The 23349-nt window shown below is 46.5% G+C and overlaps 2 protein-coding genes and 2 long non-coding RNA genes across 53 annotated transcripts; 3 read left to right on the top strand and 1 right to left on the bottom strand.

Moving 5' to 3' along the window:
- The first annotated feature begins 491 nt into the window (after window positions 1–491).
- tsc1a (TSC complex subunit 1a) lies at window positions 492–12574 on the top strand. The gene is given in 22 exon segments (XM_051950743.1): window positions 492–623; window positions 756–993; window positions 1102–1205; window positions 1292–1444; window positions 1646–1790; window positions 2057–2211; window positions 2434–2507; window positions 4083–4234; window positions 4323–4499; window positions 4597–4664; window positions 4740–4803; window positions 4874–4941; window positions 4944–5108; window positions 5216–5340; window positions 5450–5493; window positions 7288–7454; window positions 9618–9800; window positions 9897–10007; window positions 10232–10354; window positions 10598–10785; window positions 11361–11474; window positions 11563–12574. Coding segments are annotated over 21 exon segments (2946 nt in total). The 5' UTR covers window positions 492–623; window positions 756–884; the 3' UTR covers window positions 12020–12574.
- On the top strand, window positions 2514–3939 carry LOC127534756 (uncharacterized). Its single transcript, XR_007943176.1, has 3 exons — window positions 2514–2797; window positions 2864–3094; window positions 3557–3939. It is a non-coding gene; the product is annotated as an uncharacterized LOC127534756 (long non-coding RNA).
- Window positions 6114–7246, bottom strand: LOC127534755 (uncharacterized). 49 transcript variants are annotated; one of them, XR_007943158.1, is made up of 4 exons: window positions 7090–7228; window positions 6749–6843; window positions 6686–6710; window positions 6270–6590 (listed from the first exon to the last, which is right to left on the bottom strand). It is a non-coding gene; the product is annotated as an uncharacterized LOC127534755 (long non-coding RNA). The 49 variants fall into 49 exon arrangements; XR_007943164.1 differs by having other exon boundaries at window positions 6271–6628; window positions 6749–6786; window positions 7109–7227; XR_007943168.1 differs by having other exon boundaries at window positions 6271–6628; window positions 6749–6786; window positions 7128–7221.
- A 1211-nt stretch (window positions 12575–13785) lies between the features above and the next one.
- Window positions 13786–22603, top strand: ak8 (adenylate kinase 8). Of its 2 annotated transcripts, XM_051950742.1 has the most exons (15): window positions 13832–14039; window positions 14431–14537; window positions 14617–14719; window positions 15367–15416; window positions 15499–15591; window positions 15685–15723; window positions 19698–19779; window positions 19904–19975; window positions 20075–20275; window positions 20367–20489; window positions 20561–20650; window positions 21699–21840; window positions 21976–22056; window positions 22207–22336; window positions 22432–22603. In XM_051950742.1, the coding sequence occupies exons 2-15, from the start codon at window positions 14454–14456 to the stop codon at window positions 22519–22521; spliced, it is 1380 nt and encodes a 459-aa protein (XP_051806702.1). In that variant the 5' UTR covers window positions 13832–14039; window positions 14431–14453; the 3' UTR covers window positions 22522–22603. The 2 variants fall into 2 exon arrangements, 1 of the variants encoding a protein (XP_051806702.1); XR_007943125.1 differs by lacking the exon at window positions 22432–22603 and having other exon boundaries at window positions 13786–14039; window positions 21674–21840; window positions 22207–22331.
- The last annotated feature ends 746 nt before the right edge of the window (window positions 22604–23349 follow it).

Here is a 23349-nt window from a genome sequence, read left to right as displayed (position 1 = left end):
AGTCAATGTCAGATTAGCGTTAGCTTCAGGTTGAGTCAATGTCAGATTAACGTTAGCTTCAGGTTGAGTCAATGTCAGATTAGCGTTAGCTTCAGGTTGAGTCAATGTCAGATTAGCGTTAGCTTCAGGTTGAGTCAATGTCAGATTAACGTTAGCTTCAGGTTGAGTCAATGTCAGATTAGCGTTAGCTTCAGGTTGAGTCAATGTCAGATTAGCGTTAGCTTCAGGTTGAGTCAATGTCAGATTAACGTTAGCTTCAGGTTGAGTCAATGTCAGATTAACGTTAGCTTCAGGTTGAGTCAATGTCAGATTAACGTTAGCTTCAGGTTGAGTCAATGTCAGATTAGCGTTAGCTTCAGGTTGAGTCAATGTCAGATTAGCGTTAGCTTCAGGTTGAGTCAATGTCAGATTAGCGTTAGCTTCAGGTTGAGTCAATGTCAGATTAACGTTAGCTTCAGGTTGAGTCAATGTCAGATTAACGTTAGCTTCAGGTTGAGTCAATGTCAGATTAACGTTAGCTTCAGGTTGAGTCAATGTCAGATTAACGTTAGCTTCAGGTTGAGTTAATGTCAGATTAACGTTAGCTTCAGGTTGAGTTAATGTCAGATTAACGTTAGCTTCAGGTTGCGTCAATGTCAGATTAGCGTTAGCTTCAGGTTGAGTCAATGTCAGATTAACGTTAGCTTCAGGTTGAGTCAATGTCAGATTAGCGTTAGCTTCAGGTTGAGTTAATGTCAGATTCACGTTAGCTTCAGGTTGAGTTAATGTCAGATTAACGTTAGCTTCAGGTTGAGTTAATGTCAGATTCACGTTAGCTTCAGGTTGAGTTAATGTTAGATTAACCTTAGCTTCAGGTGTATTCTGACTGTGTCCAGGTGTCCATCATGTCCAAGGAGCAGGTGAGCATCAACGAGCTCCTGCTCTCATTGGACAGTTCAGAGCTGCAGGAGGCGGAGCAAGTGAGAGCAGCAGTCAGCCAGCAGCTGAGTACAGGTGAGCTTACCTGTCTGTTTCTACCTGTCTGTCTGTCTCTAACCTCTTTCTACCTGTCTGTCTATCCTTAACTGTCTACCTGGTCTGAACTGTAGTTTGTCCTCCCAGACAGAGGTGGTGCTGTCCTGTCCTCTCTGGTGGAACATTACCTGGACTCTTTGTCCCCTCAGGTGGTTTTCCTCCTGTCCTCCATCAGGGAGCCTCATCACAAGGTGAGTCCAGGTGTAGTCCCGGTGTAGTCAAATGTAGTCCAGGTGTGGTCAGGTGTTTGACCGTCGTGTGATTGTGATGTCATCAGCTGCTGTTGGAGAAGCTGAATGAGTCCCTCAGCAGACCTGGAAGCCGATTGGCTGGTCTCACCCTGCTGGGTCACCTGATCAGGAAGCAGCCTCCCTGGGTTCATCACATCAGCCGCTCGGCCCTGCTGGCCTCCCTGCTGCGCTGCCTCAAGGTACGCTGGAGTACTAGTACACTGTAGTAGTACACGGTAGTACTAGTACACAGTAGTACTAGTACTGATATTCTAGTTTAAATCAGTTTTGTGTTCCTCAGTAAATGTTCTCCACATCAGAACCGTAGTGATGCTACAGGTTAAAGTGGAGATGGACCCAGCAGTGTTCTGCGTTCTGATTGGCTGCTGGTTGTGTTGCAGACAGACAGTGACGTCGTGGTTCTGATCTCCGGGGTTCTGGTCCTCATAACTCTGCTGCCGATGATCCCTCAGGCAGGGAAGCAGCACATCTACGACTTCTTCGACGTGTTCGGACGACTCGCCTCCTGGAGCTCCAGGAACCCTGGTGAGAACACAGAAGAACATCTGGGACAGAACATCTGGAACAGAACCACACAAACATGTTCCTGTGTTCTGAACCAGTGATCTGACCAGCTGTCTGCAGGTTGATCAGAGTGATCAGGTGTGTCGGTTCTCCTCAGGCTCCCTCCTGTGGTTCTGTTGGGTTTGTTCTGATAGATGTTTCTGTTGAATGACGACATGGAGCTGCTCCTGCTGTGTTCTGATTGGCTGCCTGCTGTGTTCTGATTGGCTGCCTACTGTCTCCTGCAGGTCATGTTCTCGTGGTTCACCTGGTGCACCTGCATGCAGGTGTGTACTCGCTGTTCCACCGTCTCTATGGGATGTTCCCCTGTAACTTCATCTCTTACCTGAGGCTGCACTACAGCATGAAGGAGAACCTGGACACTTTCCAGGAGGTGGTGAAGGTCAGAGCACCAGTACACACCAGTATGTACCAGTACAGAGCAGTATAGGCCAGTACAGAACCACAAGAACTGAATAAGGTTCTTCAATGGACTTTGGTTCAGTTTGATGAAAAACTGTTGAATACATCAAACACCGGAATGTCTCTGCTGCCTCCTGATTGGCTGACTGATGAATCCAGGTGTCTGTCTCACTACCGGTTTGTCTACCTGTCTGTCCTCCAGCCGATGCTGGAACACGTCCGGGTTCATCCAGAACTCGTTACCGGCACTCAGGACTATGAACTGGACCCGTCCAGGTGAGTTCAGAACCAGAACCTGCAGCTGTTCAGCTTCTCACTTCACAACATAAAACCCGGTCTACTCTAGAACTTTCTCCAACTGTCGGTAGGTCTACTCTAGAACTTTCTCCAGATGTCGGTAGGTCTACTCTAGAACTTTCTCCAGGTGTCAGTAGGTCTACTCTAGAACTTTCTCCAGGTGTCAGTAGGTCTACTCTAGAACTTTCTCCAACTGTCGGTAGGTCTACTCTAGAACTTTCTCCAGGTGTCAGTAGGTCTACTCTAGAACTTTCTCCAGTTGTCGGTAGGTCTACTCTAGAACTTTCTCCAACTGTCGGTAGGTCTACTCAAGAACTTTCTCCAGATGTTGGTAGGTCTACTCTAGAACTTTCTCCAGGTGTCAGTAGGTCTACTCTAGAACTTTCTCCAGATGTCGGTAGGTCTACTCTGGAACTTTCTCCAGGTGTCAGTAGGTCTACTCTAGAACTTTCCCCAGTTGTCGGTAGGTCTACTCTAGAACTTTCTCCAGATGTCGGTAGGTCTACTATAGAACTTTCTCCAGTTGTCGGTAGGTCTACTCTAGAACTTTCTCCAACTGTCGGTAGGTCTGCTCTAGAACTTTCTCCAGTTGTCAGTAGGTCTACTCTAGAATTTTCTATAGTTGCCTGTAGGTCTACTCTAGAACTTTCTATAGTTGTCAGTAGGTCTACTCTAGAACTTTCTATAGTTGTCGGTAGGTCTACTCTAGAACTTTCTATAGTTGTCAGTAGGTCTACTCTAGAACTTTCTTCAGTTGTCGGTAGGTCTACTTTAGAATTTTTTCCAGATGTTGGTAGGTCTACTCTAGAACTTTCTATGGTTTTCTGTAGGACTACTCTCGAACTTTCTCCAGCTGTCAGTAGGTCTGCTCTAGAACTTTCTCCAGTTGTCGGTAGGTCTACTCTAGAACTTTCCCCAGGTGTCGGTAGGTCTACTCTAGAACTTTCTATAGTTGTCAGTAGGTCTACTCTAGAACTTTCTCCAGTTGTCGGTAGGTCTACTCTAGAACCTTCTCCAGTTGTCGGTAGGTCTACTCTAGAACTTTCTCCAACTGTCGGTAGGTCTACTCTAGAACTTTCTCCAGATGTCGATAGGTCTACTCTAGAACTTTCTCCAGGTGTCAGTAGGTCTACTCTAGAACTTTCTCCAGTTGTCGGTAGATCTACTCTAGAACTTTCTATAGTTGTCGATAGGTCTACTCTAGAACTTTCTTCAGTTGTCGGTAGGTCTACTTTAGAATTTTTTCCAGATGTCGGTAGGTCTACTCTAGAACTTTCTATGGTTTTCTGTAGGTCTACTCTAGAACTTTCTATGGTTTTCTATAGGACTACTCTCGAACTTTCTCCAGCTGTCAGTAGGTCTGCTCTAGAACTTTCTCCAGTTGTCGGTAGATCTACTCTAGAACTTTCCCCAGGTGTCGGTAGGTCTACTCTAGAACTTTCTATAGTTGTCGGTAGGTCTACTCCAGAACTTTCTACAGTTGTCAGTAGGTTGGTTGATTAATTGATTGGTTGGTTAATTGATTGATTGGTTGGTTGATTGATTGGTTCTCAGGTGGAGGTGTTATGAAGTCCATGACATCGTGATCGAATGTTCTCGAGTGTCTCTGGATCCTCTGGAATCGTCCTGTGAAGAAGATCTGAGCTCCTCCTCGTCACAGCCTCACCTGGAGCTTACCTGCAGCTCAGAGGCTCTCAGCAGCTCAGGTGAGCCAGGAGAAGCTGCTCTGAGCTAGTTTACCTTCATCACAGCTCACCTGAATGACCTAATGACTTCACACTTTTCTGTTCACAGGATGCCCAGCTCACCAGTCCCTCAGCTCCTCCCACATTCAGGTACCACACCTGTCTCAGTGTGTGCAGGCTGATGATGTCACATGGAGCCCCTCCTCCCACTGTGGTCTGTCGACGCCCCCACCTGAACCTGCTGCTACAGGCTCCACCCCCCTGGACAGGTGCACCTCCATCTCAGGTGAGACGACCTCAGCCTCTGTGTGTGCGTGTGTGGGTGTGTGTGTGTGTGTGTGTGTGTGTGTGTGTGTGTGTTGAAACCCTGTGTGTGTCTCCAGGTGTGAGGTCATCAGTCTTCGTCCCCGTAGCTCCGCCCCCTGACGTTGTCCCGTCTCCTGACAGCCAGGTGAGATCAGCTGATGTTCAGCTGCTGCAGGTGGTTGTGAGACAGCAGGTAATGCTTCTTTTTCTCTCCTCACAGGGGAAGCAACCAATCACAGAGAGGCAGGAGAGAGCCCATGGTGATGTCATCAGCAGCAGCGAAGGTGAGCTGATCAGCTGATTGATCGGTGATGTCACTGCAGGTTGATTCTGTTCTTCTCTGTTTGTGTCCAGATGTTCAACTGGAGCTGCCTCCCCCCTCCTCAGAGCCCCGCCCCCTCACCTCCACCCCCTGTCGTGATCACTCCTCAGTCCCCCTCCGCCCTGCCTCCTCCCTCCTCACACCCTCTCATTGGACAGCCTGTCTGGCCCCGCCCTCGCTGACAGTGGCTCCGCCCCTCCTTATGAGCAGCTGTTTGAGCTAGCTCTGCCTCGCGCCGCCTCGCTGTTCGTGGAGAAGAAGACGCAGGTAAACAGGGGCAACGATCACTGATCAATAACCTCAACGATCACTGATCAATAACTTCAATGATCAGTGGTCAATAACCTCAATGATCAATGATCTGTTTCCTGCAGGAGGCGCTGCAGAGGGCGGGGGGGCAGCAGGGGGGAGGACTGGAGGAGGAACAGGTCTCCCCCCTGAAGGTTCTGGATCAGCTGATAGTCCATGGACACGACGCCCACCAGCACCTGAGCAATAGGTGAGACCGGCCAATCAGGAAGCAGCGTCAGTACTTTACTTTAGTCCTTAGTCTGAGGGCGGAATTACAAAAAAAATATTAATGAGTGAACTCTGATCTTCTGGTTCAGGTTCTCTGCAGGTTCTAAGTCGGGGGATCGGAGTCTTTCTGGAGGTAAACAGCAGAGCATGAGAACCGAAGGTACCTGAACTAACTGAGAGGACTCACCTGTTCACCTGTTCCATGGTAACCTTATTAACACGTCAGAGAACCAGACCGCGTTGTTTCATCAGGGCTGGTTCTTCTGGTTCTGAGGTTCTGTTAGCTGGAGATGTTCCATCTGAGGAACATCTCCAGTTAGAGTATGAAGATTCATGTTCCTGCTTGAGTTTAAAACCTTTAATGTGACGTTCTACCTGGTTCTAACCCAGACTAACCCGCCGTCTCCCTGACGTTCAGAAGATTCAAAACCACATCAGAACCTCCTGATCCAATGTCTGATGACCTTCAGACTGTTTTAATATCAAAGCTTTGAAGATTTAAAATCAGATTTGTGTCAGAAGAGGAAGGAATGATTAAAATCTGCCCGGTGATTCGCGTCCGGCAGCTTTATTCTCACATTAAATGTTTGTTTGAACAACATCTGAGTGAAGATAAAAAAAAACCTGAAACATTCTCTGTTGTTTCGCATCATTAAGCTGGTTCAAAATCTGGAATATTCTGGTCCAAAGTCACAGATTCTGGATTAAAAAATCTGATTATGGCTCAGGTAAGATTTCCTTCATTCAGCCCTAAAGTCAATGTGCAAAAAAAAATACAGCAGGCGGTTAAAAAAATGTAAATACATTTCCAGAATTTATCGTTAGATTAATCAGAAGCAGAGCGGAAACTTATTGAGGTGGAATCTGGATAAAAGCTCACAATGAAAAATAGTCTTCAAAAGAGTTATAGTGTCGGCTGGAAACACCTGGGCCTGCTTGAAACATCTGGGCCTGCTGGAAACATCTGGGCCTGCTTGAAACATCTGGGCCTGCTGGAAACATCTGGGCCTGCTGGAAACATCTGGGCCTGCTTGAAACATCTGGGCCTGCAGGAAACATCTGGGCCTGCTTGAAACATCTGGGTCTGCTGGAAACATCTGGGCCTGCTGGAAACATCTGGGCCTGCTGGAAACACCTGGACCTGCAGGAAACATCTGGGCCTGCTGGAAACATCTGGGCCTGCTGGAAACATCTGGGCCTGCTTGAAACATCTGGGTCTGCTGGAAACATCTGGGCCTGCTTGAAACATCTGGGCCTGCTGGAAACACCTGGGCCTGCTTGAAACATCTGGGCCTGCAGGAAACACCTGGGCCTGCTTGAAACACCTGGGCCTGCTGGAAACATCTGGGCCTGCTGGAAACACCTGGGCCTGCTGGAAACATCTAGACCTGCTGGAAACATCTGGGCCTGCTGGAAACATCTGGGCCTGCTGGAAACATCTAGGCCTGCTGGAAACATCTGGGCCTGCTGGAAACATCTGGGCCTGCTGGAAACATCTAGGCCTGCTGGAAACATCTGGCCTGCTGGAAACATCTGGGCCTGCTGGAAACATCTAGGCCTGCTGGAAACATCTGGGCCTGCTGGAAACATCTAGGCCTGCTGGAAACATCTGGGCCTGCTGGAAACATCTAGGCCTGCTGGAAACATCTGGGCCTGCTGGAAACATCTGGGCCTGCTGGAAACACCTGGGCCTGCTGGAAACATCTAGACCTGCTGGAAACATCTAGACCTGCTGGAAACATCTAGACCTGCTGGAAACATCTAGACCTGCTGGAAACATCTGGGCCTGCTGGAAACATGCAGAGTTTATTGTTAAAAATCACAGAGATACACACCAGTAGAGCAGACAGGAACATCTGATACCAACTCTGTGTATACTTGGTGTACTCTGTGTGTACTCTGTGTGTACTCTGTGTACTATGTCCAGGCCTTACCCAGGGGGAGGAGCTCCAGTGTGTGAGAAGTCAGCTCCTCTTGGTCCACAGCCAGCTGCAGTACGAGCGTTTCAAGCGTCAGCAGCACGCCATTAGGAACCGTCGGCTGCTGCGACGAGTCATCAGCACCACGGCACTGGAGGAGCACAGCGTCGCCATGGTAACAGGCCATCCTGACCCCGCCCACTCTGACCTCCTGCTTACATTTCTCTGACTGTTCTCTGGTCTGACTGTTGTTCTCTGGTCTGACTGTTGTTCTCTGCTCTGACTGTTCTCTGCTCTGACTGTTCTCTGCTCTGACTGTTGTTCTCTGCTCTGACTGTTCTCTGCTCTGACTGTTGTTCTCTGCTCTGACTGTTGTTCTCTGCTCTGACTGTTGTTCTCTGCTCTGACTGTTCTCTGCTCTGACTGTTGTTCTCTGCTCTGACTGTTCTCTGCTCTGACTGTTGTCTGCTCTGACTGTTGTTCTGCTCTGACTGTTGTTCTCTGTTCTGACTGTTCTCTGCTCTGACTGTTGTTCTCTGCTCTGACTGTTCTCTGCTCTGACTGTTGTTCTCTGCTCTGACTGTTGTTCTCTGCTCTGACTGTTCTCTGCTCTGACTGTTGTTCTCTGCTCTGACTGTTGTTCTCTGCTCTGACTGTTCTCTGCTCTGACTGTTCTCTGCTCTGACTGTTGTTCTGCTCTGACTGTTCTCTGCTCTGACTGTTGTTCTCTGCTCTGACTGTTGTTCTCTGCTCTGACTGTTCTCTGCTCTGACTGTTGTTCTCTGCTCTGACTGTTGTTCTCTGCTCTGACTGTTCTCTGCTCTGACTGTTGTCTGCTCTGACTGTTGTTCTGCTCTGACTGTTGTTCTCTGCTCTGACTGTTGTTCTCTGCTCTGACTGTTCTCTGCTCTGACTGTTGTTCTCTGCTCTGACTGTTCTCTGCTCTGACTGTTGTTCTCTGCTCTGACTGTTGTTCTCTGCTCTGACTGTTCTCTGCTCTGACTGTTGTTCTCTGCTCTGACTGTTCTCTGCTCTGACTGTTGTTCTCTGCTCTGACTGTTCTCTGCTCTGACTGTTCTCTGCTCTGACTGTTCTCTGCTCTGACTGTTGTTCTGCTCTGACTGTTGTTCTCTGTTCTGACTGTTCTCTGCTCTGACTGTTGTTCTCTGCTCTGACTGTTGTTCTCTGCTCTGACTGTTCTCTGCTCTGACTGTTGTTCTCTGCTCTGACTGTTGTTCTCTGTTCTGACTGTTCTCTGCTCTGACTGTTGTTCTCTGCTCTGACTGTTGTTCTCTGCTCTGACTGTTGTTCTCTGCTCTGACTGTTCTCTGCTCTGACTGTTGTTCTCTGCTCTGACTGTTGTTCTCTGCTCTGACTGTTGTTCTGCTCTGACTGTTGTTCTCTGTTCTGACTGTTCTCTGTTCTGACTGTTGTTCTCTGCTCTGACTGTTGTTCTGCTCTGACTGTTGTTCTCTGCTCTGACTGTTGTTCTCTGTTCTGACTGTTCTCTGCTCTGACTGTTGTTCTGCTCTGACTGTTGTTCTCTGCTCTGACTGTTGTTCTCTGCTCTGACTGTTCTCTGCTCTGACTGTTGTTCTCTGCTCTGACTGTTCTCTGCTCTGACAGTTGTTCTGCTCTGACTGTTCTCTGCTCTGACTGTTGTTCTCTGCTCTGACTGTTGTTCTCTGCTCTGACTGTTGTTCTGCTCTGACTGTTGTTCTCTGCTCTGACTGTTGTTCTCTGTTCTGACTGTTCTCTGTTCTGACTGTTGTTCTCTGCTCTGACTGTTGTTCTGCTCTGACTGTTGTTCTCTGCTCTGACTGTTGTTCTCTGTTCTGACTGTTCTCTGCTCTGACTGTTGTTCTGCTCTGACTGTTGTTCTCTGCTCTGACTGTTGTTCTCTGCTCTGACTGTTCTCTGCTCTGACTGTTCTCTGCTCTGACTGTTGTTCTCTGCTCTGACTGTTCTCTGCTCTGACAGTTGTTCTGCTCTGACTGTTCTCTGCTCTGACTGTTGTTCTGCTCTGACTGTTCTCTGCTCTGACAGTTGTTCTGCTCTGACTGTTCTCTGCTCTGACTGTTGTTCTGCTCTGACTGTTCTCTGCTCTGACAGTTGTTCTGCTCTGACTGTTCTCTGCTCTGACTGTTGTTCTCTGCTCTGACTGTTCTCTGCTCTGACTGTTGTTCTGCTCTGACTGTTCTCTGCTCTGACTGTTGTTCTCTGCTCTGACTGTTCTCTGCTCTGACTGTTGTTCTCTGCTCTGACTGTTCTCTGCTCTGACAGTTGTTCTGCTCTGACTGTTCTCTGCTCTGACAGTTGTTCTCTGCTCCTCCTCCAGAGGGAGCTGCTCTCCGTTCAGGATGACGAGATCCGGAGTCTGAAGACGAGTTTAGAAGAAGAACAGAGACTGAGCTCTGAGCTGCTGATGGACACAAACACACACATCCAGCGGCTGCAGACACACAACACACACCTGGAGCTGCAGCAGCAGGAGGAGCAGAGACACACACAGAGACTGCAGGTACACAAACACACACAGATACACACAATAACACATCTTCATTCTGCACTGTGATTGGCTGTTTTCATCTCTCTGCGCTGTGATTGGCTGTTACAGAGTGAGCTTCAGGAGTGTCAGAGCAGACTGGGGGACGTGGAGGCGGAGCTTCAGAGAGCCAACAACAAGGTGTATAATGCTGAGCGCCAGCTGACCCAGCTGTCACTCAAGGTGAGGAGGATTCTGATTGGCTGAAGCTCTGAAGACGTGTTTCCTTTCAAAACATGAACATGACAGAATTCATCAGAAACTAAAACACTAAGAACCTCCAGAGTTCCTGCAGTCCTACGGTCCTTGAATGCATCATGTGTGGTTCCTTCAGAAGTAGACCCATCAGCAGGGGTCCTCCTCCTGCAGGGGGCGCCAGCAGCTGATCTCTGTGTTCTGTGTTGCAGCTGAGCAGCAGCGAACAGCTGCAGCAGCAGATGTTCCTCCAGAACCAGCAGCTGGTCCTGCTCAGAGAAACCAACCGGGTTCTGACTGAACAGCTGGAGGGAGGAGAGACACAGTGCTGCTCCGTAAGAACCTCACACAGAACCAGACAGAACCAGTTGAACTGGATCTGTTACTGGAAGGTTCTAGTAAAACTACATCAGGAAAAAAGTCAGACAAATGTTCTAAATGAAGTTTAAAATGTTGTTGAGTGAGACAGGAAGTACTAAAATATGAACCTGCATGTAGATCTGGATCAGAACCACAAGCAGCAGCTGGTCCAGGTCGACAGAACCAGCCCTGATTTAACCCTGCTGTGTGTGGTGCAGGAGGCGTCCATGCTGCAGTGCACTGTGGGTAAAGACTACCAGAGGCTGAAGGACAGCGATGTCCAGCTGAGACAGAAGCTGGAAGCAGCCAATCACAGGATCTCTGAGCTGGAGACCCACCTGAGCAAGAAGGAGCAGCTGATCCAGGACCAGAAGAAGCTGCTGGAGGACACCAAGAACCACAGCAGGTCAGACTTCTGATTGCTGCTAGCATGCTAACCAGCTGACATGCTAACCAGCTAGCCCATTAACCAGGTGACAAGCTAACATGCTAACCAGCTAATCTGCTAACCAGATAGCCCGTTAACCAGATAAACAGCTAACATGCTATCCTGCTAACCAGCTATCCCATTAACCAGGTGACAAACTAACATGCTAATCAGCTAACCAGATAGCCTGTTAACCAACTAACATGCTAACCAAATAGCCCATTAACCAGGTGACAAGCTAACATGCTAACCTGCTAACCATCTACCCAGAGTAGAGAGGAAAAGACTGGAGGTAGAAAAACATCTACAGGATGAGGAGATGTTGGAGCTTCAGGAGAAACCAGCTGGTTCAGGAAGACGTTTCTAGAAACGTCTTCCTGAACCTCCTGAAGCTCCAACATCTCCAGGACCTGATGTCTGAGGATCTAGAAGAAGTGTGAGGAGACACTAGTTCTGGTTCTATCGAGGTTCAAGAGGTTTTAGTTCAGTGAAGAACTGCTGCAGACGAAACATCTAACCTCACTGTTTGTTTGTTTGTGTGTTTGTTTGTTTAGGGCGGAGCTGTCGGCCTCTGACAGCCGCTGTGTGGCTCTGAGGACGGCCAATCAGACGCTGCAGATGGAGATGCTTCACCTGTACAGTCAGACTCACCTGGACGAAGGCAGCAGGTGATCAGTCATCTGGTTAATGTCATGAGTCCTGACTTTAAATGTCCAGTCAGAAGTGAGGATAATGTGATGTCATCTCTGTCCTCAGGCCCAACGGTGGCAGCGTTGCCCTCCCCGTCGCTCAGGGCAACAGGCCCCGCCCCTCCTCCTCTGCTGTGGGGATTCTGAATGGCACTGCGGAGGCGCTGTCCACCTCCCCCCTGCACCGCCCCTCCTGCTCCTCCTCCCCCATTGACTCCCCCCTCGCCGTTGGTTCCTTCCTGGAGCAGCAAGCGCGACAGCTGTTCAGACCAGCCAATCAGAGCCAAGAGGAGGACGAGACAACCAATCAGAGCCAGGAAGAGGAAGAGGAGGAGGAGGAGGAGGCCCAGCCTGGAAGTCCTCCTCTGGGTCAGGAGGTGGAGGAGGAGGCCTCCCTCCTGACTGGAAGCCCCCAGACGGAGCCTCCGGGTCAGACAGCAGCTCCAGACCTGACACTGGCCGTCCGCCACAGGAGACACGAGCTGAGCATCATGGACTATGACGAGACGCTGCCCGAGTTCTGAAGGAGGAGGAGGAGCCAGGAGGAGCAGGGGGAGGAGCTACCAGAGCTCAGCAGGTGTTGCAGCTGGAGGTCCAGGTTCTGAGTTTCAGTAAACGTCTACAGCATCAAACACTAAAACCAGAATTTATCAGAACTCTAAATCTCTGATTCACTTTAAAGCTGCGTTCTTCAGGGTTCTACACACACGAAGGTGATCTGGGGTTCCTCAGGGTTCCTCTGGTTACCTGCTAGCTAACAGCTGATCTGCTGCTTTCTGAGCTCTGATGATCTAATCCTTTAAATCTGCTGTCTGATTATTGATTATTTGGTCCTGAGGTGTTTGTTCTCTGAAGCTTCCATTCTGGTTTTTCTGCTGTCAGTGAGTTCATTGATTAATCAGTTAATTGATTGGCTCTGTGATGTCACAGTCCCGATGACGATGACATGAACCTTCACTGTATGACATCATGTTTGATGATGTCAGAGGCTGAAGGAATCAGCTGATCGTTTCCGGTCGACAAACCAAAGATTCCTGAAGAGAAACTGTGAAAAGCTCAATAAAGAATCTAAACTCTGAGTCTGTGTGATGTCCTGCAGCACTGAGGGATCATGGGAGTTGTAGTCCTCCCAAAAGTTGACATTAAACTTTAATTGCTGTCATTTAATTTTAATGAAAGTACTGCAAATAATGTTAGCTAATGCTAACTGCTAAAGTAGCATTAACTGGATGGATTATGCATTCAGCTGCTAGCTACATATTGTTAGCAGCTAACAAGCCGAACCAAGCCGGTACCGGCATAGACATAGATATATACAAACGCTAGATGTCTCAAGACGGAGTCTGCGTCGTCGTCACTTGGCGGCCATCTTAGGACAGGGGACTGCTCTGGCGCACTGTACTGTAGTCAATGGTAAGGTGGATGATTTCCTCACTTTAACACTCATAACTCGCTCAATTCTTGATTGATTTACAAACGGTTTAGTTTATTACAAACCTTATTAACGTGGCTATGATTCAGGCTAAATGCTGAAATGCAAAGAATCTATCTTTTGAGGAAGCTTCGCAGTTTTAATTTTTGTAACAAAATTTTATGTAACTTTTATCATTCTTTTATTGAAAGTCTTTTAACATTTTCTCTTATCTGCTGGTTTAATCGACTGTCGGTGGATTACAAGAATGGTCTTCAGAGCATTGTTAAGTTATGCTCTAAAATCATCGGTCAGAGAATCTGAGCTCTCTTTATAAGAGGCGAGTGTTAGACAAGGCCAAATGTATATTGAGACAACCTGACCATGTGTTGTTTTCAGAGTTTGAAATGCTGCCCTCTGGGCGGCGCTATAGAGAGCCTTACGCTAAAACACAGCGTTATTCTTCATCCTTTATACCTACAGCTATTGGACTTTTAAATAAGGATGAAACTCATCTTAAAAGCAGTCAAATCTTGAGGTGTGAACTATTATGACTGATTCCCACTGTGTTATGTGTTGCATTTATTTTTATTATTTTATTCTTTTTACTTATGTTGAATGATTGTTTGGGAAGCTGGTATGCTGCAAATGAATTGCCCCTAAGGGGATAAATAAAGTTTTCTGAATCTGAATCTGCATCTGAAATCGCAGCTTTTCGTTTTGAAAAATGCGGCATAGTTGTGTGTCTTTTCTGCCTGAGAACACAATCTGATTTTCAATTATTAGGTTTTCCTGAGACCAACGTTTTTGAGAACCTATCTTTAGGCGAAATTACATTCTTTGTGGTTGTATTTATTATTTATTTGTGTTTGTATATATCTATGGGCATAGATATCTATGGGTACTGGCCTGTTGTTGGTTTCTTGCTGCAAACTTCCGCTGATGACGTTCTTCCTTAGCAACAAGCGAACGCGTCCTAACGACCGTCAGTCAGACAAACAGCTGCTGGAGGTTGATTCGTGTTTCTGCTGTAAATCTGGATTCTGATTAAGTTTAAGTTCAGTTTAAAGTTCGAGGTTTAAACGAGACGTTCGTGCTTGAAGCTTCAGAGAGAAACAAGGAACCAGAATCAGGTAAGAAGCTGCTAACGAAGCTAACGAAGCTAACGAAGCTACCGAGGCTAACGGCTGCTGGCTCTCTGTGCTGCGTTCAGGACGTGTTTTTACTGCAGAGCTGCTCCGCTCCGTCAGCTAACATGGATCCTCTGCAGATGTTCAGTTTACTCTCTGGGAGGAAAGAAACCGGAAAATATTCACTGAAGGAACTGAAATCACAGAGTTTTCTGATTAATTAAAGAGTTGATGTTAAGTGATCATTAAAGAACCAGCAGACAAGGAGTGTTAAAGTAAAACAGTCAAAGATGGAATCAAACAAATGGCCTAAAGTTTCTGTTCTGTGGAGAACCCGAGCAGAACAAACCCACTGAGCTGTATGCTAATAAAGTGCTGCGTTCACTGACCTCAGGAGAAAAGAGCTCCGTCCTGCTGATGGATGAGACGGAGAAGCCTGTGAGGGTTCCTCCTCAGATGTCCGTCTACGCCGACAGACACAACGTCACACACCTGGTGCAGGTACGGAGAGTTGTGGAGGGTACCGCTTTAGAACGGTTCCATCTCAGAACTGGTCCACACTGAGGCTGTGTGCATTTAGTGTGTGTTTGTGTTCCAGATGTTGGTCTCCGACCTGCTGATCCATCAGCCTGATGATCCGATCTCCTTCCTGATGGATGAGCTGCAGAGGATCAGTGTGGACGGTGAGGTTCTGGTTCCTGATGGGTTCTGGTTTGGTTCCTGTTAGACTCCTGATCATGCAGCTTATTGATAGTTCCGTGCTAAAGTGATTGATCAGCTGTTCAATCAATACTCCTGGTTTATTGATCATCAGACGTGTTTAGAAGCTTTCAGGAGAATCCAAACTTCAGCTTCTTTCTGTTTTGAGCTTCAACCAGAACCTGATGTGCAGTGACCTCCTGCTGCCTCTAGAGGGCGCCTACATGCCAAAATACAGCTGGCAATAAGATCAGTGGACTCGACTCGTAAAAAATAAGTATTAGTACACTAAACTGATACAAAACTAAATATTAGTACATTAAACTAGAAAAAACTAATTACTAGTACGCTAGATTAGTAAAAAAAAAAAAAAAGTATTAGTACACTAAACTATTCATCCATCCATCCATCCATCCATCCATCCTCTGTACACCGCTTTATCCTCACTAGGGTCATGGGGGGGGGGGCTGGAGTCTATCCCAGCTGACTCAGGTGAAGGCAGGGGACACCCTGGACAGGTCACCAGTCTGTCACAGTACACTAAACCAGTAAAAAACTAAATACAGTACACTAAACTAGTAAAATCCTGTGTATTAATACACTACAGTACTGTAACCTGTGTGTACTTCAGTTCCCAGGGTTCTGCTGTTTGGGCCTCCTGCTGTCGGGAAAAACACCGTGGTGAGTTTAAACCTCCTCTGATTGGCTGATGTTTCTCTGACTCTTCTGATTGACTGATGTTTCTTCTTCTGTGGTGTTCCAGGCGAAGCGTCTGAGTGCTGAGCTGAGAGCCGTCCTTGTCACTGCTGACACGCTGCTGCTGGACCAATCAGAGCCGAGCTCACAGACTGAGCAGGTAGGACTCTCCTGAACCTCCACAGGTGTATTATGTGTTGGCAGCTGGTTGGTCAGAACCGGTCTAGATGATGAATGTTCTGTGGTTCTGCAGGTTCTCCAGAGACTGAAAGAGATGGACTGCATCCACAGGGTGAGTGGTCCTGAACCTGGACCTGCTGCTAAAGTTCTGGTTCTGACCCGTCGGGTTCTCGGTGCTGGTTCCAGAGTCTGAACCTGAAGCTGAGGATAGAGAAAACGTCTCGATGTTTAGTGACGGTTCCAGATAATGGAACATTGTTCTGTTCTTCAGTTCAGCTTTTAGAAACCTTCAGAACCCTTAAAGAGTTTTTGTTTGGAGTAAAGAGCTTCTGTGTTGGCCGGATCAGAACCGGGTCAGGATACGTTTAGACGGAACCACCTGAATGATCTGTAGAACGTCCTGCATGACCTCTAGAACTTCTTAAAAAAACCTCTGTAACTACCTAAACGATGTCTAGAACCACTTAAAGGACCTCTAGAACCATTTAGTTTGATCCAAACTATCGTTTAATATCAAAAAGTTCTTCTGTAGATGATTTAATGGTAGGAAGTCCTTCAGCAGAAATGTTCTTTAAAGATGTCAGTAGAACTTTCTGTTGGTCATTTCATTTAGCTGTGTTTAGAACCGATCAGAACTCCGTTATTGATCTATTGATTCATACAGAAACCAGTCAGAAATCAGCAGCTCTCAGTTGGAATGTTTCTGATGAAATGAGAACAAAGACGCAGATTATTTAAATGAGGTTCTGCTCAGAAACGTTCCGTCAGTCTGTAGGATTGTTCCAGACGAGGCTGATCCATGAAATATTCATCAGCTGAGTATTTATATCAGCTGATCAGTCGCAGCTCTGATGATCATAATTAGCGCTCTGGTCGCCACCGTGTCCGACTACGATTCCCAGCAGGCCGAGCAGCGCCGGGTTCCCCAGAGATCAGCTGATCAAACGCCGCTGCTGCTGTCACTTTAGCCGTCACTGCTCATTAGCATCACGTTCTGCAGCGTTCTGATCCCTCCAACAGAATAAAAGCAGCACAACGCCTGAGTTCTAACAGGTTTTTACTGGAACACCAGCACACTGGTCCGGGTTCCACTACTCCAGCGACAGTATAGACGATCCAGAGGTTCTAGAGCTCATTTTGGATGTTTAGGAGGTCCTAGTTATCATGTAAAAGGTTCTATTCGTTACTTAGTAGGTTCTAGAGTTCATTTAGGAGGTTCTAGTCATCATCTATGAGGTTCTATTGGTTTCTTAGGAGGTTCTAGAGTTTAGTTAGACATTCTAGTGGTCATGTTTGAGGTTTAGGTTGTTTTATATTTGAGTTAGGAGGTTCTAGTGTTGCATAGAGTAGAGGTACATGTGTTCTTATAGAATGTTATATACTATAGCTGACCCTGATTTAAATGGAACCAGGAGAACAAACCCACTGTTTAGACCCTAATGTTCCTACAATAGTTTCTGAATGTTACATTTAGAACGATCATTTTTGTTCCTTTAACGTCTTCAGAACACTGACAGCTAAATGTTCTGTCTTTGTTAATATCACTGGAACATTTTATAAAAGTCATCTGAGGCCTCATCTGGAGAACATTTTCTGAGTGCTGGTTGGAGAACGTTCCTCCTAGATTAGTATTGAACAAAATCTGTGTTCCTTATGACGTTCCCCAATCCTTCTATGAATATTAGAACCTCATTGGAACATTGTTGGAACCGATAAATGTCCTTAAAACATTCTTTGAACATGACTTTAAAACTTTCAAACATTTTACAACTTGTAGGTTGATGTTCTGTGTGAGGTTCCTCATCAGGTAGATGTTTAAATGACTCTCTGGGGAGAAGAATGTGGAACCTGCTGAGAACAGCTGTTTATTCAGCTCAACCTGCAGGAAAACGTCTGATCTGAGATTCACTAAAGGTTCCAGATAAACACAGCTCTGTGTGTGTGTGTGTGTGTGTGTGTGTGTGTGTGTGTGTGTGTGTGTGTGTATGTGTGTGTGTGTGTGTGTGTGTGTGTGTGTGTGAGTGTGTGTTCCACATTAGCAGCTCTTTGATCTGATAATGGTTCTATTTAGCTTCAGGCTAAACTCTTCAGTCTGTGTGGATGGAGGATGATTGACAGGATGCTGCCACGTTATTTTTACACCTGCCTGCCTGTCCGTCTGTCCGTCCGTCCGTCCGCCTGCCTGCCTGTCTGTCTGTCTGTCTGCCTGTCTGCCTGTCTGCCTGTCTGCCTGCCTGCCTGTCCGTCCGTCCGTCCGCCTGCCTGCCTGCCTGCCTGTCTGTCTGCCTGTCTGCCTGTCTGCCTGTCTGTCTGTCTGCCTGTCTGTCTGTCTGTCTGTCTGTCTGCCTGCCTGTCTGTCCGCCTGTCCGTCCGCCCGTCCGCCTGCCTGCCTGTCTGTCTGTCTGTCTGTCTGCCTGTCTGCCTGTCTGCCTGCCTGTCTGTCTGTCTGTCCGTCCGTCCGCCTGCCTGCCTGTCTGCCTGTCTGTCCGCCTGTCCGTCTGTCCGTCCGTCCGCCTGCCTGCCTGTCTGCCTGCCTGTCTGCCTGCCTGCCTGCCTGCCTGCCTGTCTGTCTGTCTGTCTGTCTGCCTGTCTGTCTGTCTGCCTGTCTGTCTGTCTGCCTGTCTGCCTTTCTGCCTGTCTGTCTGTCTGGTTCTTCCTTCATGAATCCAGTCAGACGTTCTGCTGCAGTAAACAAACCCAACAACCACTTGAACGCCTAAACAGACTCTAGAACCATCTAGATACCTTCTAAGTGAACTTTAAACCTCCCAAAAGTACTCTAGAACCATCCAGACTTCCTGCTTCAAGAACCTATAAATCCTCTAAAAGTAACTCTAAATTTACCGCATTATCTCTAGAACCTCCTCCACGACCTCTAGAACCTCCTAAATGACCTCTAGAACCTCCTAAATGAACTCTAGAATCTCCTAAATGACCTCTAGAACCACATAAATGGCCTCTAGAACGTCCTAAAAAACCTGTAGAACCTCCTAAATGACCTCTAGAACCACATAAATGACCTCTAGAACGTCCTAAAAAACCTCTAGAACGTCCTAAAAAACCTCTAGAACCTCCTAAATGACCTCTAGAACCATGTGAATGACCTCTAGAACCTCCTAAAAAACTCTAGAACCACTAGAACAACCAAACTAAAGAATTGAACTCTAAAACCATCTAGAATCACTAGAATGAGATCTAGAACCCACAACACCTCCTCAGGGTTCTTTTTGGGTTGGATTTCGAAGCCTGTGTTTTTTGGAACCCTCTAAATAAACCACAGAACCTCCTAAACTACTTCAGTGAACTTGTGAACATCCTGAACCAACTAGATGAACTCTAGAAGCTCATGAAGGGCCCAAATCCTCGGTGGAACTTAAAAGGAACCGCGGTGATCCATGTCTGTGTGTCTGCGTTAGAACCGAATGAAGCCGGTTCCTGCCACAGTGGAGCTGATTGATCCTGACAGGCAGCACTGAGGGATTAGTGCTGTTATGCTGCTGTCAGCCTCAGATCACATCACTACGTTCTAATGAGCTGCAGAACGTTCCTGACAGCGTGCAGTTTACTGATCAGGTCACAGGAGAACGGAGAACCATGAAGGCTGGAAACAAAATCCTCATTTATCAGAAGACGTTCTAAATGTTCCTCAGAATGAACCTTAAACCAACATGAGCAGCTGCTTTAATCACTAGAACCTATATAAGAACAATAATAATAGAATAATCTGTCAGCTGGTGGTCCAGAACCAGAACGTTTTAGATCATCAGACACAAACTGCTGCTGGAAAGTTTCAACTCCACTTTTAGAACGAAATGTAGAAACACAATCAGTTAGTCTGAGTCGACTGGTTCTGTCTGTGTGAGGTTCTAAATGAACTGTAGAACCTCCTAATCCTCCCACGTGCTCTAAAAACACTCACAGAAAACACAGCAACCATTTCAACCTTTAGAACCATCTAAACCTCCTAAATGTAATCTACCAGAACCTCAACAGCTGATTGTGTGTGTGTGTGTGTGTGTGTGTGTGTGTGTGTGTGTGTGTGTGTGTGTGTGTGTGTGTGTGTGTGTGTGTGTGTGTTTGTTCCAGGGCTGGGTGTTGGTTGGGTTCCCTCAGACTCGTCTACAGGCTCTAAGTCTGCAGCAGCTTGGAGTTCTACCAGAACATGTTGGTGAGAACCAAACAAAAACAACACGTCGGCTCACAGTGTGTGTTTGTTGTGTGACGTGCAGGTGGGTGTGTGTGTGTGTGTGTGTGTGTGTGTGTGTGTGTGTGTGTGTGTGTGTGTGTGTCAGTGTTGCTGGAGGCTCCAGATGACGTTCTCCTGCAGAGGTTTCAGGGTCGGCAGGTTGATCATCTGACTGGAGGTGAGTCAGTCAGCTGATGTTCTCTGATGTTCTCTGAGGTTCTCTGAGGTTCTCTGAGGTTCTCCAGACCTCACATCCATCCTGACTGTGTGTCTGCAGACGTCTACCACCAAACCTTCATCAGACCTGACGATGACGTCATCGCCAACCGTCTGGAGGAGGGGCGGGGCCTGTCAGAGGAGCAGCGATTGGCTAAACTGCAGTGTTTCCACCGTGAGGTCACAGGTCTCAGCTCCGCCTACCAGCACGTCCTGAAGGTCATCAACGGTGACCAACCCCACGCTGACGTCTACCAGCAGGGTAACCTCACTGAGACTGTTTCGTGTTTTACCCAGTGAAGGTTCCACGCGGGGAACGCTGAACAGATGTTGACCTGTGGGTTCTCTCTCAGTGTTGGCCTTCGTTCAGACCTGCCGTCGCTCCATAACTCCCAGAATCCTCCTGCTGGGTCCTCCAGGTTCTGGGAAGAGTCATCAGGCCCAACTGCTGTCCAACAAATACAAGCTGGTGGACGGTAGGAACACACACGGTTCTGTTGGTGCCGGTGCTCAGAGTGTGACCTGGATCTGTGGTTCTGTCTGTCAGTGTGCTGTGGATGCCTGCTGAGGTCCGTAGCGGCCGACGGTTCCACTGTAGGAGAACAGATCCAGCCGTACCTGGAGAGTGGTCATCCAGGTAACCACCGTCTGACAGCTGCAGTATCCCAGCAGCCCCTGGGGGTCGCTGGACTGGGCCATAGAAACGAGGGTGACCATATTCTGTTTCTCTGAAAAGAGGACACACTTCCAGCTCGCGCGAAAAAATTTCAGTCCCCCCCCCCCATTTTTAGGGGTTTTCCGTGGGTCAGGGGGCTTTCTGTGCTTCAAACTCAGTTAAACAGATATTCTGAATTCCCCAGAAAAGAACACTTTACCTGGATATACAAAAAATAGCCCAAAACACTCACAAACAGTTGCTTTATAAATAATATATTTATTAATTTAAAGCAATTCTCCTAAACAATATAATCAGTCACATACAAATATGGCATGCTCTAGTCTTTAATAGTTACTGACTCAAGTTGTGTAGGAACACATGTATTCAGATGTTTAACAAAATAAGAAATAATCATCTCTCTAAGTCTGACACTTACACCTTAGTTAGGAAAAGTGAGGTAGAGTACCATCCTTCAAAATAACCTCCCAATTATCAATTATGTAAAAATAGAAATAATGCCTCAAAATATTAAACAAAAAGAAAAAGAGAGGTAGCCTATTCTTCAATGTTCAGTTAGCCCATTCTTCAAAATAATGTGTCTAATGGCAAATGAAAAAAATATAGAAATAATGCCTCAAGTCAACAGTCCTTTTTTCCTTCTTTTTCCTTTTCTCCTCCTCCTCCTTATCGACCTCTAGAACCTCCTTACCGACCTCTAGAATCTCCTTATTGACCTCTAGAACCTTCTTATCGACCTGTAGAACCTACTTATCGACCTCTAGCACCTCCTTACCAACCTCTAGAACCTCCTTACCGACCTCTAGAACCTCCTTACTGACCTCTAGAACCTCCTTACCGACCTCTACAACCTCCTTACTGACCTCTAGAACCTCCTTATCGACCTCTAGACTGCAGTGAACCTCTAAAACTGAGTCTCGTCAGTGAAGTCTAGAAACTGCCTGATTGATCGTTGATTCCTGCCTGGTTTTGTTGTTGTCACAGCTTTGATTATTGATTATTGGTCCAGTTCCAGACTCGCTGGTTCTGCAGGTTCTGCAGGAACGTCTGAGCCAGATGGACTGCAGCTGCAGAGGCTGGATCCTTCACGGGTTCCCCAGCGAGCTGCAGCAGGCCAAGAACCTGCAGGAGTCACAGTACCAGCCCAACAGGTACTTTTAGTAATACTGCTAGTACTGCACGACTGCTTGTACTTCTACTACAGTACTACAAATACTACTACTGCTAATACTTCTATTACAGTACTACTACTACTACTGCTGCTAATGTTCTCCTTCTGTTCTCAGAGTTTTCTTCCTGGAGGTAACAGATGAAGTTTGTTTAGAGAGAATCACTCTGAGAGCAACAGACCCCATCAGTGGACAAAGGTCAGTTAACCAGTCCAACCAGTTTAACCAGTCCAACCAGTTTAACCAGTTTAACCAGTAAACTTGCACCGTGTCTGAAACCTCGACTCTGTTCAGAACCTTACTTTAGGTTCTGTAGAACATGTTAGAACCTCCCACCTTTGTTCACAGGTTCCACGCTGTTGCTCAACCCGCTCCGAACTCTGAGGTCCAGGACCGACTGCAGACCCGGCCTGAAGACAGAACACCCGCTGTAGAACACAGTCTGGAACAGTACTGGAACCACAGCGCTGCCCTGCAGGTACACACCTGATACACCTGTTCAAAAGTGGAACACGTGTTATGTGTAGAAAGATACACAAACAAACAAGTAAATAAATATGTGTGTGTGATCAGTCTGTGTATCCAGATGCGGTTCACATTGATGCTGATCAGGATCCCCACTCTGTGTTTGAGGCTCTGGAGAGCAAACTGACTGCTGACTGACACCTGGACTCACCTGAGGAGGACACAGAGAGTGCTGTTGTTAGATTGTTTTGAAGAAGAATAAAATGTTTCCTGTTTTTCATTGATGTGTTTTGTGTGTCTTTGTGACTTTTTGTGTTCTCAGTAAACCAGTGAAATCGAACATATCAGTGAAGAGGTTTCATGTACACCATAAATACACCACAAATACACTGTAAATATACCTTAAATAAACCATAAATAAACTGTAAAATACACCATAAATACACTGTAAATACACCATAAATAAACTGTAAAATACACCATAAATACACTGTAAATACACCATAAGTACACTGTAAATACACCATGAATACACTGTAAATATACCTTAAATACAGTGTAAATACACCTTAAATAAACCGTAAATACACTAAATACACCATAAATACATGATAAATACACTGTAAATACACCATAAATACACTGTAAATAAACCATAAATACACTGTAAATACACCTTAAATACACCATAAATGCACTGTAAATACATCATAAATGCACTGTAAATACACCGTATATACTCTGTAAATACACCATAAATACACTGTAAATATACCTTAAATACAGTGTAAATACACCTTAAATACACTGTAAATACATCATAAATACACTAAATACACCATAAATACATGATAAATACACTGTAAAAACACCATAAATACACTGTAAATAAACCATAAATACACTGTAAATACACCGTATATACTCTGTAAATACACCATATACACACTGTAAATACACTGTAAATACATCATAAATACACTGCAAATACACCATAAATACCTGATAAATACAATGTAAATACAC

This window comes from Acanthochromis polyacanthus, chromosome 7 (genome assembly GCF_021347895.1).
Source record: "Acanthochromis polyacanthus isolate Apoly-LR-REF ecotype Palm Island chromosome 7, KAUST_Apoly_ChrSc, whole genome shotgun sequence".
Classification (NCBI taxonomy): Eukaryota; Metazoa; Chordata; class Actinopteri; family Pomacentridae; genus Acanthochromis; species Acanthochromis polyacanthus.
The sequence above is the reverse complement of the archived record's forward strand: the minus strand, read 5'-3'. Positions and strand labels throughout refer to the sequence as shown.

Excerpts from the sequence above, each read along its gene's own strand:
- ak8 (XM_051950742.1), top strand. The coding sequence starts at position 14,454 with ATGGATGAGACGGAGAAGCCTGTGAGGGTTCCTCCTCAGATGTCCGTC. Across the intron at positions 15,724-19,697 it reads AGATGGACTGCATCCACAGG|GGCTGGGTGTTGGTTGGGTT; the intron begins GTGAGTGGTCCT and ends TGTTTGTTCCAG. Across the intron at positions 20,276-20,366 it reads CGCTGACGTCTACCAGCAGG|TGTTGGCCTTCGTTCAGACC; the intron begins GTAACCTCACTG and ends GTTCTCTCTCAG.